General features: G+C 27.0%; 3 protein-coding genes across 4 annotated transcripts; 1 reads left to right on the top strand and 2 right to left on the bottom strand.

The window, feature by feature from the left end:
• Positions 1-393: 393 nt before the first annotated feature.
• Positions 394-8,140, top strand: LOC126838668 (protein FAM126B). Of its 2 annotated transcripts, XM_050573273.1 has the most exons (11): positions 394-641; positions 883-1,070; positions 2,109-2,243; positions 2,314-2,439; positions 2,517-2,740; positions 4,268-4,408; positions 5,347-5,477; positions 5,559-5,675; positions 5,756-6,153; positions 6,606-6,686; positions 7,910-8,140. In XM_050573273.1, the coding sequence occupies exons 2-10, from the start codon at positions 921-923 to the stop codon at positions 6,645-6,647; spliced, it is 1,464 nt and encodes a 487-aa protein (XP_050429230.1). In that variant the 5' UTR covers positions 394-641; positions 883-920; the 3' UTR covers positions 6,648-6,686; positions 7,910-8,140. The 2 variants fall into 2 exon arrangements, with proteins under 2 accessions (XP_050429230.1, XP_050429231.1); XM_050573274.1 differs by lacking the exon at positions 6,606-6,686 and having other exon boundaries at positions 395-641; positions 7,910-8,139.
• A 1,590-nt stretch (positions 8,141-9,730) lies between these two features.
• Positions 9,731-16,649, bottom strand: LOC126838561 (uncharacterized). The gene is made up of 3 exons (XM_050573070.1): positions 16,443-16,649; positions 10,799-11,188; positions 9,731-10,720 (listed from the first exon to the last, which is right to left on the bottom strand). The coding sequence occupies exons 2-3, from the start codon at positions 11,168-11,170 to the stop codon at positions 10,145-10,147; spliced, it is 948 nt and encodes a 315-aa protein (XP_050429027.1). The 5' UTR covers positions 11,171-11,188; positions 16,443-16,649; the 3' UTR covers positions 9,731-10,144.
• Positions 14,418-16,728, bottom strand: LOC126838562 (methylosome subunit pICln). The gene is made up of 2 exons (XM_050573071.1): positions 16,614-16,728; positions 14,418-15,104 (listed from the first exon to the last, which is right to left on the bottom strand). The coding sequence occupies exon 2, from the start codon at positions 15,036-15,038 to the stop codon at positions 14,454-14,456; it is 585 nt and encodes a 194-aa protein (XP_050429028.1). The 5' UTR covers positions 15,039-15,104; positions 16,614-16,728; the 3' UTR covers positions 14,418-14,453.
• Between the last annotated feature and the right edge of the window lie 1,172 nt (positions 16,729-17,900).

Below are 17,900 nucleotides of genomic sequence, written 5' to 3'. Positions count from 1 at the left end.
TAAAAACGTGCTTGAAGTAGTACCTAAAATTATTTCACCCAAGCTATAAAATAAAATGTCTGAACAAATTATTTTAGATACAAGCGCATGAATGCAGAAGTTTAGAATTAATGATGTGCGTACAGTTGTCAGAACCACAAAAATCGGAATACAAATCAAATCTGTGTTAAAACTTTAAAAGTTTTATTAGTAAATTATACTTGTATAATAATGTTACAACTGTCTGGATATTAAAAACTATCGATTATATTCGAGTTTTTACAAGTTACCTATGACATAATAAGGTAATTGGATCACAATGTCATAACAACTTGAATATAATCGATAGTGTTTAATATCGAGACTGTTGTAAGTAACATTATTATGACCTCGATAGTTTTTATTGATATATACTACTTATGATAAGTTAACTGATTAGGGTTTGCAGTTTGCTCATTGCTGTTTAGACATTAGTATTTAGTCATTACACAGTGTAAATTGAGAATGGTTCGTCGAAGAGGATCGACTAGCTGATGGTTTTCTCTTCGCAGTGTTATTTTAAAATTACTTTCGCCCTATAGTTGTATAATATAATATTGCATACATCTACAACCTACGTCCTAATTGTAAATTTTGCTTACAATCTCGTCAGTCATAATATTGTAATAATAATTTTTGTCATTCACTACTATTATTAAAAACTTTTACTATTTATATAATTATTAGTATAAAACATAAAATTTTAATTGTCAGAATGAATTTAAACGACTATTAATAAGCGAGTTATATTGTGCTTATAATTTTAGTGTGTACTAATAAATAATTACATAACAACTAGGTTTTCAAGCTACCATAATGTATTATGCATGAAAAAAAATTGTATTCAAATAATTTTATTTTCAGATTACACCACTGAAAGTGTATGTTATGAGTATTAAGTCATGGTAGAGACATTAATTAAAGATTGGCTATCTGAAATCGCCACTTTAGAAAACGATGATTGGGCTACATTCGCTATAACAACATCTCAGAATAAAACCCTTATCGAATCATTGTATGCTGTGTTTGATGATATTAAAAAATATTCAAAAGTAAGTTTATTTGAGTTGTTTAAATTATAATTTTTTTATTTTTAAGGAATAAATTATTGATACAACCTATAAATTAAAATGGTGTATAAAATTATTGGTGTATAAAATTATTAAATAGGTAGCCTACCTATAAATTCGGTGTTTTATACATAAAAAGCTGAAGTTTCATGACATTTTTCATAATTCTATGTAAACAGAATATTAAATATTGGTTATTAAAAGACCTTGATAAAATTGTCTGTATTTTTAATTTTAATTAGTAGAATAAAACTAGTTTTGTATAGGTACTCAAGGCTAAATTAAATTAATATACCAGTATCAAGAGCATAAGTATAAATTTAAATGTTAATGTTTACAAATCATTTTAATGAATGTAATGCAGTTGTGTAAAATTATAATGAAAAAAAAAACTTAGGAAAAGGGAGATGATATGCAACCACACTGGTGCCCTCTATCTTTAAGTACAACACTGGTATGATAAATGAGATTTAAAATTAAAATTTGAAGATTTAAAAAACAGCAATAATACTTTCTGAAATTAAGATAAGTTCATCACTGCTTGAACTCGAATGGTCAAAATACAGCGTTTTAAACAGTTTCACAATCGATCAACAAGCATTAGCTTGCATTATTGCTGTCCAAGCTTAAACTATACATAACTAGCCCACAGGTAATAGGTAAATGAAATTATAATGCAACTAATTATAAATGATTAGTATAGCTTCCAAAATTGGATTGTTCTTAAAGTATATAGTGTGGTCTATTTATATATAATCAATCTATAAATCTACAAGTAATGAAAAATTTAATGTAGGTAATTTAATATATCACTCATATAATATATTATTATACTTATATAGTATAACATATTACATTCTATATTTATTGTTTTTTATTATGTATAAGCGAATTATCATTAATGACGAATAATATTTGTTGTTTAAAATGATAAAATGTATAAATACTATACATAATTTTTATGTTAAATATTTAAAATTTAAAAACTAATGGTTATATTTCATCTTTTTTTTTATGTAGTTAGTCGATCGTGTATGTGGTGCTCTATTTAATTGCTATAGAACTGAAGAAACTGACTTACACTTGTTTGTTTTATTATTTTTACCACACTTAACATATAGTTACCTAAACTCTGTTGCTCATATTGACAAACAGGTTTGTATTGAATATAATGGTATTAATATAATATGAATTTATATTTTTAATCTATATAACATTTTTTTAGAGTTGTCGGAGTATTGAAGCTTTACTGATTGGCATTTACAATCTTGAAGCTGTCGATGAAAATAACACACCAAGATCAATATCATTCCGACTGCCTTCATTGGCACAGCCATCAATTTACCATGAGGTATTTATTAACAAACACTTGAATTAATAAAGACTATGTATGTATAATAATTCATAAAACATTGTTACTTAAATTAGCCGAGTAGTTTAGCTCCAACTTCATTGACAGAAATTGCCATTCGTCGTTTAGAACAAAGAGACACTCATCCAGTTCGTCGAGGGCCATTTAATCAGATTGAAAGACTTTCAGCGTCTAACAGAATGGAAGTTCTTAGCAACTTGTACTTCATTTATTACAAAAATATCAATCTTCTATCAGACGTTTATAATCCCTTTGATCGTTTTTATAGAGTTACATCAAAGTATGTATATTATTAGTAGTAATGCATTGTTTATCCAAAAAAACCTATATATTATGTGTATAAAACAAATAAAAAAAGATTATTAATTGAACAGTTTTTTGTAGTTATAATTTAAGAGTTTTTCTAAAAAATTAATCATACACTTGTCTAATTTTTATTAGACTAATAATAATTTAGAGATATGAAGGATAACAGGTCCATGGAACTAGTTGGGAACAAGACTCTACTAGCATATGTCGATGATATTGTAATCCTGGGAGAATCTCAAGACCAGATAATCTCAAGTACATTTAAGCTAATAGAAGCTAGCCAAAGAATAGGACCAAAAATTAATGAAGATAAAACAAAGTATATGATAATGACTAGGCGTTTAATCAATAAACAAAATCTCAATATAGGTCAATACACTTTTGAGCAGGTGGATAACTTTAAATACCTGGGAGTCAATATAAATGCAAACAATAATATGCACAATGAAATAAATTTGAGATTAGCGGCAGCAAATCGAGGTTATTTCGCCATGAATAAGATGTTCAAATCAAGACTTTTATCAAAAGAATCAAAGATAAAACTTTATACTACTTATATCCGTCCAGTCATCATGTATGGATGTGAGACATGGTCAACAATAAAGGATGACGTAGGAAAACTGTTGAGGTTCGAGAGAAAGATTCTGAGAAGAATATATGGACCTATACGAAACCCGGATAATGGGGAGTTTGAGCGGAGGAAAAACACAGACATAGAGAGACTGTTCAACAAACCAAACATTCAAAGTTTTCTAATATCCAAAAGATTAGAATGGGCTGGGCATGTTTGGAGGGCGAAGTAGAATCTGATCAATTAAGTTTTAACCAATAATCCATCTGGGAAGAGACTGCGAGGAAGACCGCGCTAGCGGTGGATGGACCGCGTAAAGAATGATCTAAAAATAACGGATCAAACAGTAGTAATGGAGGAGGCCGATGACAGGGATCGTTGGAGAGTCTTAGTAGAAGCTGCGAAACGCCTTCAAGGTGTGTAAAGCAAAAAAATAATAATTGAGCCCAAAGCTCGATAAGCCTAGTCCAAGACACTAACTCTCTTAACTGGCCAGTTAAGTTTAAGATGGTCTGAGGGTGAATGGCCTATTAGTAAGATTAGAATGGCTATCTGTGACAATATATATAACTCATGCAAATTGAAGGTCACATATTTGAGTGGGATATAGTCACAATTTGGGTACAAACGTATTTTACTGTACCCCTTTTTGTAATAAATGGCAAATTAAAACATAAAATGGAAAATACAATTTAAAACGGTATTTACAATTTTGTTTATTAAAAATCGCATTTTGTTACTGATAATTAACTTTTACTACATGTTTTATTTTTTTATTTCGGTATACCAAAAAGTTTAAAAAGAAATATGAGGTTTTCTTGGATATATAGCAATTATATAATAAAGCTATAGTTAAAAATGTATAGTCTTATACATATTTTAATAGTACTTAATTTATTTATTTTTATGTTTTTTTTTTGTTAATAGAATGGTTACTCAAGGTTTTCATCATAGACGTCCATCATCATCCAGCAAGTCGGATGTTTCTTCTTCCACAAAACATTTACCAAGAATACCATTATCTCCTAAGTTTTTAATTCACCTTCTTTACTGTTTATACGTTTCAATGTAATTAAATTATAATCAGTATTGTTTTTGTTATAGAAAATTTATTCTATAATAATTGAATACAGGGTGATCAATTTAACGTTTAAGACACTGATTTTCACAGAACGTAATAACAGTTTTTTAAGCTTTCTTTAGAAAGTATTTTTATGTACGTTATTTTACAATATTACAAAATTAATAAGTTTTTTTAGTATTTTCTAAGGCTCTATTGACTTGTGAAACTTAAATGATAATTTATATATTTTAATAATTTTTTAAATTAAGAATAATTTTCTGAAAATGTTTAACTGGTTGATAACCAGTTTTTGATAACATCTTTTAAAGCTATTAGAGTTTCAAATTTATGACAGAAGGTGGAGTGAGGTAGAGTAATGTAGATAAAAATAATACTACACTACACTGCACCTGCCTCGTGCCCTAAATTTTAAACGTTAATAACTTTAAAAGTAAATATCCAAAACTAGATATCAACCAGTCAACATTTACAGTATATTATTCTTAATTTAAAATGTTTATTAAATCTATTTATATTACTATTTAAGTTTAATAAGATGGTAGGCTCTGAAAAATACTAAAAGCAGTTAATATGTAGTAATTTTATAATATTGTAAAATAACCAAAATAAAAACTATATAATTGTTATTACTTTCCTAAAAAACGAGTTAAATTGATCACCTGTATGTTGCAGAAATTGAAAATGTTAAAGGATTTTTTTTTTTGATTGAATAGATAAACACTTTTTTGCATAAACTAAAATAATGTATTTCACAATGAAATAGAAATTAGTTAATAGATTTATCTAAATATTTAAATCAAGAATATTGTAGTATTGTTTAAACATAAAAATTCGTAAAATTAATTTCTTTTCATTTCTGCAAAATTCTGTAGATTGTGCAATTTCATTACTAATGTATATTGTTATTTGTATTATTAATTAGATTCAATTATGGAAAAGCAGAAGCTTTGCAAGCACTAGAAGATATTTATCATCGAGCATGTTATAGTTGTTATTGTGAAGTGATACTACTGGCAAATGCAATAAAAAATTCATGCCGTGGATATTTTGAAGGTAATTTCTTGTAGTGTTATATAATTTATTATTTTTCATAAATTTCTTATCGGAAATTGTATTTTAAATTATGTTTTATAGGTGGATGTTCACCTAACGTTTCATCTGTAGGGACACCAGTAAGCAATAATTCATCTAGTACACTAGTTTCAAAATCTATGATTACCAATGCATCATTTAGAACTAAAAAGTTACCAGGTACAAAATTCAAATAATAAAAAATATTATATGTTTAAATGTTGTAGTCTAACAAAGCTGAAACATTCTATATTCTTTAGACGATATTCCAATTCAAAATAATCAAGCAATGTTGGATGAAAGCTTCGATGCTGGAACAAATTTGTCATCTATAACCGAAGAAACTGATAATAAAGATGCCAGTGCTGACTTAGCACCAGTAAAACGCAGTTTACCACAAATTGCTGCGAATTTTGGCAAGAAAACCGCTGAAAAAATAGCTACTGCAGTGAAAAGCTCAGCAAACACAAAAGTTTCAAAACTAAGCAATCAAAATGGATCAGATATTTATGAAACTGATGAAAGTGGTATTGATTTGGCCGGGTCTGACATATCGGACACTAAAACTGGAGTTAGTCATGAAGAGAGAACTACAATGACCCCTTTATTAAATAGAAGAAACCCCAGCATTGACATGGAGTCTGCTAGATCTATTCAGGTAAAATTTATAATCATATCATTACTCCATAAATTATGTACAATGGTCAATTGGTCATCCATACATGTACGTATACTTTTTTAACTCAAATGTTTTTGGGATATACATCTCAGTACTATTCCATAAAGAATTGTATTGGTATTTGGCTACAAATCTTTGATTGTAAAACATGAAACCCTATGAGAAGTGGACCCGAAAACTTTAAAAAAAAAAGTTAAAAACTTCTTGACCAAACCTTACCCATATTCTGTTCATTCATTTTCTCTCTTTCGACCTTAAAATTTAGGTAAATCATCGAAACACCTAAAATATGTTCTCAAGTCTCACTACTGCATAAGAGATATGTATCATAAAAATTACCCATTGTATGTGATTATGGATTAATAAGTTGGAAAAATGATACTACAAATTTAAAAAAAAAATACAGAAATTTGTTTATGAAAAATTTTCAGATGGGTGTTAACGCTAAGTGTTATAAAGAAAGATTTTATTAGCTAATTTTCCTCATTCTTCACTACTCATATTCATTCATGGTAATATAATGAAGTCGCATGTTTAATAATAATTATGTTTTGCTTTACTTGACAAGTGACGACTTCATTTAAATAAAACTGTACTTAATGGATTAGAGTTGAATTAGCTAGTTATTTATTTACTTAGTTAGAAATTTGCATGAACACATGTCTTTATGATCAATTATTTGTCTTATTAAATTCATTTTTACAAAATAATAATTATTAATAGTGCAATATCTATACCAGGTATACTGGTGCTAGGGAGGTTTTTACTAATAAATTGTTTGATTGAAAAAATTTTATATGCGAGTACAAATTTATATTTGTTTAATTCATTCTTTTATAGTGGAATAAAAATAATACCTTTTACAGTGAGCAATAAAAAAATATAAAGAAAAAAATAGACATTATATTTAATATAGTTTGGCTTTTTTATATATTTTAAAATCGATGGCCGAAAGTTTGATTATTAAAACGACAGTGTACATCTTTTTAATTTAGGGGTCGGTATATGCCATTTTTTTTATAAATCCTTTGTTTTGAGATCAAACTAAATACTTATTAGTACAGCAATGAGGACTTTTTAATGGTAATTAAATTTTTTGTCAGACCATTATAATATTTTAAAATAATTTTCTTACCTAAACATAATTAAGCAAAACCTGTTTTGGTTGGTCTCTGGTGGTCTAAGAGTAAAGTCATCCATTATTAAATTTATAAAATGCAATACTTCCAACGATTAATTAAAAGCGTTTCTAATATTTTATGGAGTAAACCCTATATTTTATATAATTAGGTTATTAAATAAAATTAGTAAAATCCACCAGCGTACAACCCTTAGAATTAATATATTCTTAAGGTTTGATAAGCATTACTTTACTATTAGTACACCTTTATCAAAAGTTTATAAAAACTGGTCTGCCCGTGTTTTTTATATTAACATGTATAGATGTAACACAAATCATTATAATCTATAATTTTCATTTAAATAAAAACCATTGTAGTTTTACTTATTACTTACTAAGCTGCACACTATTAGTTTTATCTAACTTGATTATTATATGTTTTGTCTATTGTTTGACAATAATAGTATATGCTTTAAGTATTTAAAAAATAGTCATTGCTCATTTCTTTTATATAAGTGAAAATAGAATATCTTATAATTGCTTATGAAGTTTGTTAAATAGCAAGTTATCAGAAAAAACAATACTAAAATTAATTACATTTATTGTATTTTACAGATGGAGAGTACCACATTTTAAAATTGGAATCTATTTATCATAATATTTCAAGGCTTATGGAATACTTATTTATGGGAATCTTGTTTGTGGGGTTATGCCTAGAATGTATCAACTTTTTTTAGATCTAGAATTGAATTGTGATAACTGTTTGAGTATTGTGTTATTTAAATTTTATCTTAATATTGTACTTAATTAATTATATTCTTCTTATTAAAACTGGTTATTGTGTTTATAAATAAAAATGTTATGATTATTCAAAAAATTTTTTTTTAGCTGTTAATGAAATATTTTGGATCATAGTAATTTAAGCCTCTTAAAGAAAATTCAACCATAGTCAATTTAGTTGTCACATTATTAATTGGTAATAACGTAAAAACAAAAGTTGATAACTTATAAAACTTTTCAAATACAATAAATATACACACAAATATTTACATTAAAGCACTATAATTAATAAATTACTGAAATATGTACAGTAAATTCAGGGATGTACTTAAAACTAAATTTAAAATAAGATATAATAACCATGTTAACACATACATATTAAGTAAAAATAAAAACTGAATAAAAATAATTAATAGATACAATAAATTATTTTGTACTATTCTAATTGGGATAAACAAATAACTTCAAAAAAAAAAAAGCAATATTTCACTAATCCAATTTTGGAAAAAAGACAACCAATAAAATACTACTAATAGGTCATATTTCTTCACATCAAAAAATAAAATATATAAATAAATATATATATATATATATATATATATATATATACAGATTACTGTTTTTTTTCTTACAACTTACTCTTTCGATCAATAGTTGCTTATACAAATAATAAATCCCTGAAATTCAGATCTCATGCTCTTCATGATTTTTTTGCATTTGATTAACATGATAAGTTTTAATTTTTCATTAAAAAAATTCCAACTTGAAAAAAGATTCTTAAAGCTAAAAGAGGACACTTAAACTTTTGATAACATTTTTTAGGAAATCATCAGTTTCAATAAGCTAAAACTTTATAAAAACAATCATTATGCTGTAATTAAGGGATCTTGAAGTTCCATATTAGTTTAATTTTTTTTTTTAATTGAATAATTTTGTTTAATTTTTAAGTTAGTTATTTTAATAAAAAATAACATTTTCCCGTGTTAATGAAATGCAAAAAACTAATCATGAGAAAGTATTTAGTTAAGCTGGGGCATATACAATTTTAGGGATTACTAATTTGATTAGGCTACTATACATTTGTGGGGAGGGGGAAATTTATTATATGAATTACAAATATTTATTAGGCGATAATATAATAAAAATCATATAAAATTATGTCTGAAAAACGTATTCAATGCAAAGAATAAAGATTTGCATCATATAACATTACTTAACATTAACACTGATATTTAAATAAAATATATATAGTACATAAATATATAAAAAAAATTAAGTAGATCCGTAGTAATTTATACAATTGAAATACATAACAATTTAAATAAAATAAAAAATAAAATTGATGATAGTTAGATGAAAATAGATTTCCTTTACAATTGACAAGAATTGTGAAATTTAAATAAAATCATGGAACTACTATACAATACAATTATTTATTATGATCATAATAAATATTATAATTTTTATTAATGTATATAAAAAAATTGCACAACTAATTTTATACTTAATTATAAAAAATTATAAAATTTAGCGTTGTAAAAAAATACATAAAGAATGATCAACTATTGAGAATACAGAAATAATAACATTTATTTTAAGTTAAAGTATGAATTAATTTAACGTATACAAAATTATGAATTCATGTTAAAAAAAAAAAAAAAGGAACCATACATACTCTCGAATGAAAAACATGAAATTAGCATTCAAAAATCAATATTGCATTAAACAATTTTTTTGAAAAAGTAAAATTAAGAAATCAAATTAATTAAATCATATTTTTTAAAAACATATTACAGGATGTTAATTTTAACCTAAGTAGAAAGTATTTAGTTCAGCACACACAATACAAAAAGAGGAGAGAAAGAAAATCAAAATATGTTACTGATGAAATAAGTCAACAAATTCTGAATGTTTAAAAAGTTAACCATACTTATTAAAAATTCTCAAGTTACTACAATAATAATTTTTTTTTTTTTTATACTGTCATTGGTTGAAATGATTTAACATGTACTATTTGGAAACAACTTAATTATCTTTAAAACAAGAAGAGCAATGGTTCTATGTTAAATCTTACATTATACAACAAGACCGTTGGTATTGAAGTTCCGTTGTACTATTTAAAACTGTAGGTGACTGGTCTTTATTTTCACTCTTTTCAATGCTATTATTTTCACTTTCTATTCCAGATTCAACATCAGACTCTTGATTATCACTAACAATTTCGTTATTTGGCATCTCGGTGCTTTCTTCTTTACTAACAATTTCTGCTTCGGAAGTATTCAATTGGTTACTATTTGCCAGTACACCGGTGGTTATTTTGTGGAATGGGAATTTTATGATGTTCCAAAATTTTGTTACTTTATTAGGCAATTGCTCTCTCTCTGGTGAATCTTCAAATTTCCGTTTTCTTTCATTACTAGAGGATGCACCTTTCTCTACAAGTATATCATCTTCTTCTAGCGTTATGTCCAATTCAATGTTTGAATGCAACGGTGCCCGAGATGATATGTTAAAATATGATGCAGGCGACTTTACATTATCAAAATCAAATTCATCGTCATCATCCAGATCATGTGAATAATCATTACTGTCTAATGATACATTAGGGGAATATGGTATATCATCCGAAGATTTCATTGGACTTTCCTAAAAAAATTTAGTTAACATACAGTTTTAGTAAATAATTAACATTTTGCCTCTTTGTTATTATGTAAAAAAACTTACTTGACTTTCTTTATCCCCAATCTTTGTATCAGCTTCATTAGAGTTTTCATTTGATATATCAATGTTTTCTGATTCTTGGTCTTCTTGAGTACAAACAGAACCAATAGTTATATTGCGGTCAGTATCACTATCCATTTCCAAATTGGGTTCCAGCGATGAAGTGTTGTCAACATCAAAATTAATGCTATCAGTTTTATTATGGTTCCCATTTAACTCATTTCCATTTGTTTCTTTTGTTTTTTTGTTTTTTTGTTTTTCACAATCAACATTATCCGTCTTCTTAGAAACAACTTTTTTTAACGTCAACAAATCATCTCCATTGTTAATAAATAGACAACGGGTATCTTTTCCATTTACCACAGCTTCAGTCATTATTGATTTTAATAACCACTAAAATAAAACAAAATAAAACAAATTACTATCACGTAATATAAAATTAAAATAATTTTTTTAAGTAATAATATAGAACGATATGTTATTTGAGGAAGCACAATCATATTTTCTATCTATAAGAGCACAGCTATGTGTCCTATATCGATGGATACATATGTTTTCATATTTTTATTTATGATTTGTGGAAACCTTTTAGATAAAAAAAATTAGCAGTTTTGTTTCTCAGTGCCCGTAATAAAAACAGATACCTCTAGTATCGGGTTTGATGCCTTATGTCACACACATTGGCAAAAGCCCACATATAAATAACTATGATAGCTATATTAGATTGTACTGGTTTTTCATTAATTAACTTAAGCATACCTCTCTTAAAAAATGAAACAACCTAACTTGCATCTAATTAATTGACTTGCATTCAATACATTTTTAGTCTCAACCCTAATACATGATTAGTTTCATTTTTATGTCTATACAATAAAATAATAAATAGATGAAGACTAAATGCTATCATATTTTTTAAAAATGATGGCTTTTATAAATATAAATATGATTATGCTATATACAGATTTTTTTATCACGAGTAAAACACCATTGTTTCATACCAAAGCCTGAGTTTGAAACATGATTCAAGAGGTTCGATACTTACTTAAAATACCAGACAACAATTTATTTAAGATAAAACTCCAGAACCGATGAATTATAAGAGTATGTTATACCACATATTTATTAAGGAGTTCAGTATAGGAATATTTTTAAAACATCTTAAGTTAAGCCAAAACAGTTGTGTATATTTATTATCAAAGTAAATATGATTATTAATAGTTAAACTTGTATCATAACATCTCTGCATTATCGAAGCAAAACTACCAATATTATGTCTAACTCGGTATATGATGCTTTAGAGCAAAACTACCTACAAAGATATTTACAAATAATGTCATACTTGTTTTTAATATATTCAGTACCTGACTTAAACTTAGTATTACAACAAGGTATTTTCTACTTTTTAAAAAACATTTTTAAAGACTTTTCCTTCAAAAATTCTTCTTCTGGTGTTTTTGCACTTAATCCATCGAGAAATAAGTAAAACAATATCTGATAAGTCAAGTTTTTACAGAAGAAAACTGGGTGTATAAAGCCCTTTTAAAAATACATACTTAAGTTTTTATTAATATTCCATTTAATGTAGCAAATTAGACTGTAATTATTAAATTTATTGCTCCAATTTACTTATACTGGCCACAGGTAAAAATTATATCAAAGTTCTACACTCTTCCACATGAAGAATATTTATGTGTAAAAATCAAAATGTGTTACTCTAATGAGAGTATTCCCATTCAAGTGAAAACTGGAATAGTAATTACTGGTTTCCGTTCTGGCTCGTTGAACTGGCATAGGTAATTTTTATTGGTTTAACATGAGGTATGTTATACCAAAAAATACCCATTTTTTTTTATCTGTCAAGTTGGGCTGTTTTTTTTAAACAAGTTTAAATCAATTTACAAGCATTTTAAAAATAATAAATTGTCACTCAAGTCGTTAATTGAAAATGAACTACGTTTTTGTAAAAAATCTTATTTTATATAATTTTGTTGAAAGCTCATATCATGCTTTTCCAACTCGTCACACATTTAGTTCTAATTGAGAAAAAAAAATGTAGTGAGTTTTCAAAGTTACTTCTTATAACAGTTTTCCCAGCCTTGTTGGTTTAATACCTAATATTATAATGCTAAAAAAAATATTGTAGTACAAAATCATTCAATAATGTTAAGGAGAAATTATTAATTTAATAGTGTTTAAGTTTATTTTAGTTTTACTTTAAAGTTAATTATAATTCAATGTCTTTCTACAGACTTCATTAATTATAAAGGATACAAATTTGCAGGCTTTATAACTACTACAAAATAAAACAAAAGTAAATTTAGTAAATAATTAACTAAATGACTTAAATTTTTTTGATTTCATATTTGTTTAAAATTGTAATTTAACTTTTATTTAAAATCACAAATTTGTTTTTTTTTATATAAATATTAAGATTTCAAAAATTAGAAGAAAATGGCTGAAATATGAACTTAATCCTTAAAATGCTGATTTGGCTGTATTTTCTTTTACTGTCAGAGCCATAAAAAAGGCTTCTTGATTAATTAAAGATGTTTATTTTTATCCGTTCACGAGATGTGAATATTTGAATATTTAGTTGAGGCTATAGGTACCAGCCAACCAATTTTTCCATCAAAAACTACCCATTTAACTTCAATTGTTCTGATCATTGTACTAATGCGATAGGACTACTGAAAATTATATGAATTTAGCATGAAGTCTACTTGAGATCGGTCAGATTACATTTTTTTAAATTTTGCCCTCAAAATTTCACAAATTTGATTTAAAATGTTTTGAAAAATATTAAATCTTTTAGTAGTGTTTAAAAAATATTATTAAATAAAACTGAAAGTGGTCTGACCGATCTCAAGTACACTTCACACTGAACTCAAATTAATTTTCAGAAGTGTTATCGCATCAATACAATGATCAGACTGATTGAAGTAAAATTGGTAGTTTTTTCAGCATAAATTGTACAAATCCTGAACAGTAGCCGTTTTAACAGACTTGTGTGTGTGTGCGTACAAGAGTCAAGTGTCAACAATAAATTAGACAGGTGCAAGGGCGGGAGGGTGTAAAGATAACACTAACGTTCATTTACTATGCACACAACGACAACGCGTAACAGAGAAAAACCTGAAATTGACTACCTACAACTCCTTAATTAAGACTGGTACCCAATGGCCTTAATATTATGATATAGTTAATTTAATTTAGTCTTACAATACATCAAATTATACAAAAATATGCGTATGAAAATTTTGAAGAAAATTAACGATTACATACATTGTGAAAAACACAATTTACGTTATTTATTTTAATCCGACTGCTAAAGCATCTTCAGGCCAGAATTATAGTCTACTTATTTATGTCATGATGTAACTAAGGAACGAAAAGTTCAAAAAAAAAAAAATGTATATATATTTATTAAAAGTAATTATACATTTTAATTTATGTAATTATCAAAATTACAATAAAATTTGAGGAAAAGTGACTAAAGGTTATAAAAAACTTGTCAGGAGGCCTGAATTTTTCATTTGTGCATATTATTTTCTTATAAAAATAAAACTTTTAAATATATATCTATTGATTTTATTAATACTTAAATAACAAAACTTTTATAAAATACATTATTGAAGATTTATTTTTGAAAACATGAACTTCAATTCATTAAATTTTGATCAACACTATCATCTTCATAATCTTCAAACTCATCGTCTTCATTATAATAATAATCTCCGCCTTCTTCATCACTGTTTATTTCATTAGTACTGTGTAATGGTTGCACACGAGTAATAGCATTATATATCTCTGTTAAACTTTCACCATTATCAGGTACTAGTTTTATTTTAGACTTCATCGTTTCTTCTTCATCATCCACTCCATCATTCCCATCAGAATCTTCATCTTCCTCTTCACTTTCCATAACATTATTACTTCCATTTTGGCTTACATGTCCATTAATAGTATTATTTGTATCGTTTTCAGATTTGTATGTAAAGTCTGTTATAATTTGTACACAGGGCTTTTCATGTACAGTTGGATGATTGCATGTTCCAAACACACACATAGATTTGTAATCTATACTAACTATTTGGTTCATATTTTCATTTTTCCAGTAAAGTTTACTATCAGTAATATAAAGTGTGCCTTTGCCAAATGAACACTGATCAACTATGAACACTGTATTGGGTTCGTAATGTTGGATAACTTCATCATCCTCATTAAAACTAGCACTAACATCCATTCTTATTTACTTATATGTTTCAAATAAGAACCAAATACTATTAACAATATAGATATGGACTTGGAACTGAAAAAACACAAAACAAATGACCTGTGCCTAAGTAAGTGTTAACAAAAAATAACAACCCAAGCAATAGAAGCACTTAAATGTATTTATGTCATCTATTACTAATACTTAAAGAAATAGCTATACATTTATAAGTAAAAAAATAAAGTCATTCAGATTAGTTTTTATAGACTTAGTATTTTATGTAGACGAGGTTTTTTATGTAACTTGAACTTATTTAGTAGAATTTTCAGTGTACCCTGTTTTGCCCTCTTATAGGCCTAGGTCCTAAGGCCTTACCCATTCAGTCACTCGTCCTCCATAGATTAGGTTTAAACACAATATGAAGGTTCAACTCTAATAAAAATCAATCTGTAAAATGTACAGAGTAAAAGAAAAATAACCTTTTTATCAAAGGGTGTCATAGATTTCCATGCTTATTGCACAATTGTTATGTGCGATAGAAAAATTCTGGGAAGTGTTATGATACTTCAAATGGATTAAGATTAGTTCATAGAACAATAACACATTTCTTGAACTGAACCTTCAATTATCAATCAAACCTGAAGAGTATAATAATATTGGGGGCTGTATCTCAGGGGATTTTCAAAATTTTAGCAACAAGTTATAGCCATTTAAAAACATATAAATCCTAATTCTACATGAAATATTAGCAAATCCTTTAAATTTACTGAAATTCTACTAACATTCAGCCCTCAAAAATATTATATTCTATGTATTTGATAATGGATGTTTTGCTCTTTTTTGTATATTTGAGCTTATAGCTAAACATTTTTAGCTAATAATTAATGAATAGGCCCTTAATATCCAGATAACCCCAAGATACCAGTTTTAAATGCAAGCCAATCTACAAATCGATACCTATAGAGAGAGACTGCACTTTTTGCCCATTTGCCATTTATAAAATAAGTAGGTAAATACCATTGTAGCTATATTGTAACTATATATTACATAATATGCGTTTATATTGTTAAGCTTTGTTTACATGATCAAATATTTCTCTCAATATTTTGAATGTTTTATCAATACTGACTAACATTTTAGAAATTATTTTATACGAAATCACACGTTTCCTCGAGTTGGGTAGGTTAACTGTTGGTAATTAGGTATTATCTCCTCTTTTAAAAATATTCTAAGCAACACAGTTGAAAATAACTAGACACGATACTATCTTAACATGCATGCCGACAGACAATTAAATCTTTCATTATTTTTAAAGCTATATCCTTATAAACAATTTTATCGCTGCCATTATGTTGCGAATATATTTGTTTTCTATAGGTCTACTTTATACATAGGTGTACAAAAATTAAATTAAAATAAAGTAAAAACGCTCACCTGTATAGACAAACTTTAATTGCAATAACTCGAACGAGATCTGAACTTAATTTATGAACAACAATAGAAATCGCTCGACGTGTTAAGGAAATAAAAAACTACCGAGATTCTAATTACATAGTACATACCACAACTACAAAAGCAAAGAAGCACACATCACCGGTCACTTACCCCTCGGTTACGATACCGTAGTCGCTATCCAATAGTCGGTAGACCTTACAACGGTATGGTATCGGGTATTCTCAGCGTGCACCGCGTGAAAATTGTACACTGGAATCTGGATAATGTGAGTGGGGGATTGGTAGCGGTGGCCGGTAATAATGTTGTTATACCTTACCACGGATCTCTTGGTCGCCGAATGCCTCCGCTCAAGCCTATAATATAATAATTTTTGTTTATACCCAAACAGTGTAGCCATATTAAGGGGAAACAATCACGATCGGCGAACCGTATGAATTTGTAAAATCAAGGTCAAGGCCTCAAGGGGGTCTCGTAAGCATAGACCTATAAAGATTTCTTTATAGGTCTATGCTCGTAAGTCGTAATACATCTTCATACATTTTATATTATACAATATAATATCATACCTATTCATGACTTACGCATCGATTTAATCAATGACTTACGGTACATAAATTTAGTTATAAAACAAAAGAGTTTGACAAAAATTAATATCGGGTTCAAATTATACACTATTAGACAAAATATGTTATGAAAACCATGTTAAAAATTAAAAACCAACTAATTATCACATAATTTTAATATTGTGTGTTACACTATTGTTAGTTATTGTAGAAGTAAATAGTATAATTATTAATATGTTATTTTAATGCCCGCAATATAAATATATAATAAATAGCTCACCCGGTTAAACGATTTTTTTTTTTTGTATGTAAGACATATGCTAACGGTGTGAGCTTTCGCGGGCTGGTTAGGTAAATAGACTGTTGTAACAACTCTGACACGCGACCAATTGCGTAAAAAACAACATGAGAGGGATCCTGGATGTAAAACGATGTCTTCAAGAAATTAAATGCAGCATAATAATTACTAATTACTAATTACTACTATAATATTTGTTTTTAAGTAAGTGGTGGTAGGTAGGTATAGGCTTTATTAATTTATATGCAAACAGGCCAAACACTACAAAATGAATAGATTAAATTTAACTACTTAACTTTATTTACTCTGTTTATTACATATGTCATATGTACACATAACGTTTTAAATGAGAGTAATTTTAATTGAGAATACTTCACATATAAAATAAAAAAATACGTTCTTTATAAATTTACTTATTTTTGAATATAATACATAATAGATTAAATATTCATATATAAATATGGTGTAGTTGATGGGATATTAATTACTATTATTTTAATACTAACAATGTTCATACTACCATTGGATTTATGTAGAATGATTTAAAATCGAGGAAAACGTCATGTCTTGTACAGT

The sequence above is a fragment of the Adelges cooleyi genome, unplaced genomic scaffold (genome assembly GCF_023614345.1).
Source record: "Adelges cooleyi isolate 19-005CV unplaced genomic scaffold, UGA_ACOO_1.1 ACOO_flye_CR_arks_rails_tigmint_CR_PRNA_30, whole genome shotgun sequence".
Classification (NCBI taxonomy): Eukaryota; Metazoa; Arthropoda; class Insecta; order Hemiptera; family Adelgidae; genus Adelges; species Adelges cooleyi.
Note: the sequence above shows the minus strand (reverse complement) of the source record. Positions and strands in the feature narration are given on the sequence as shown.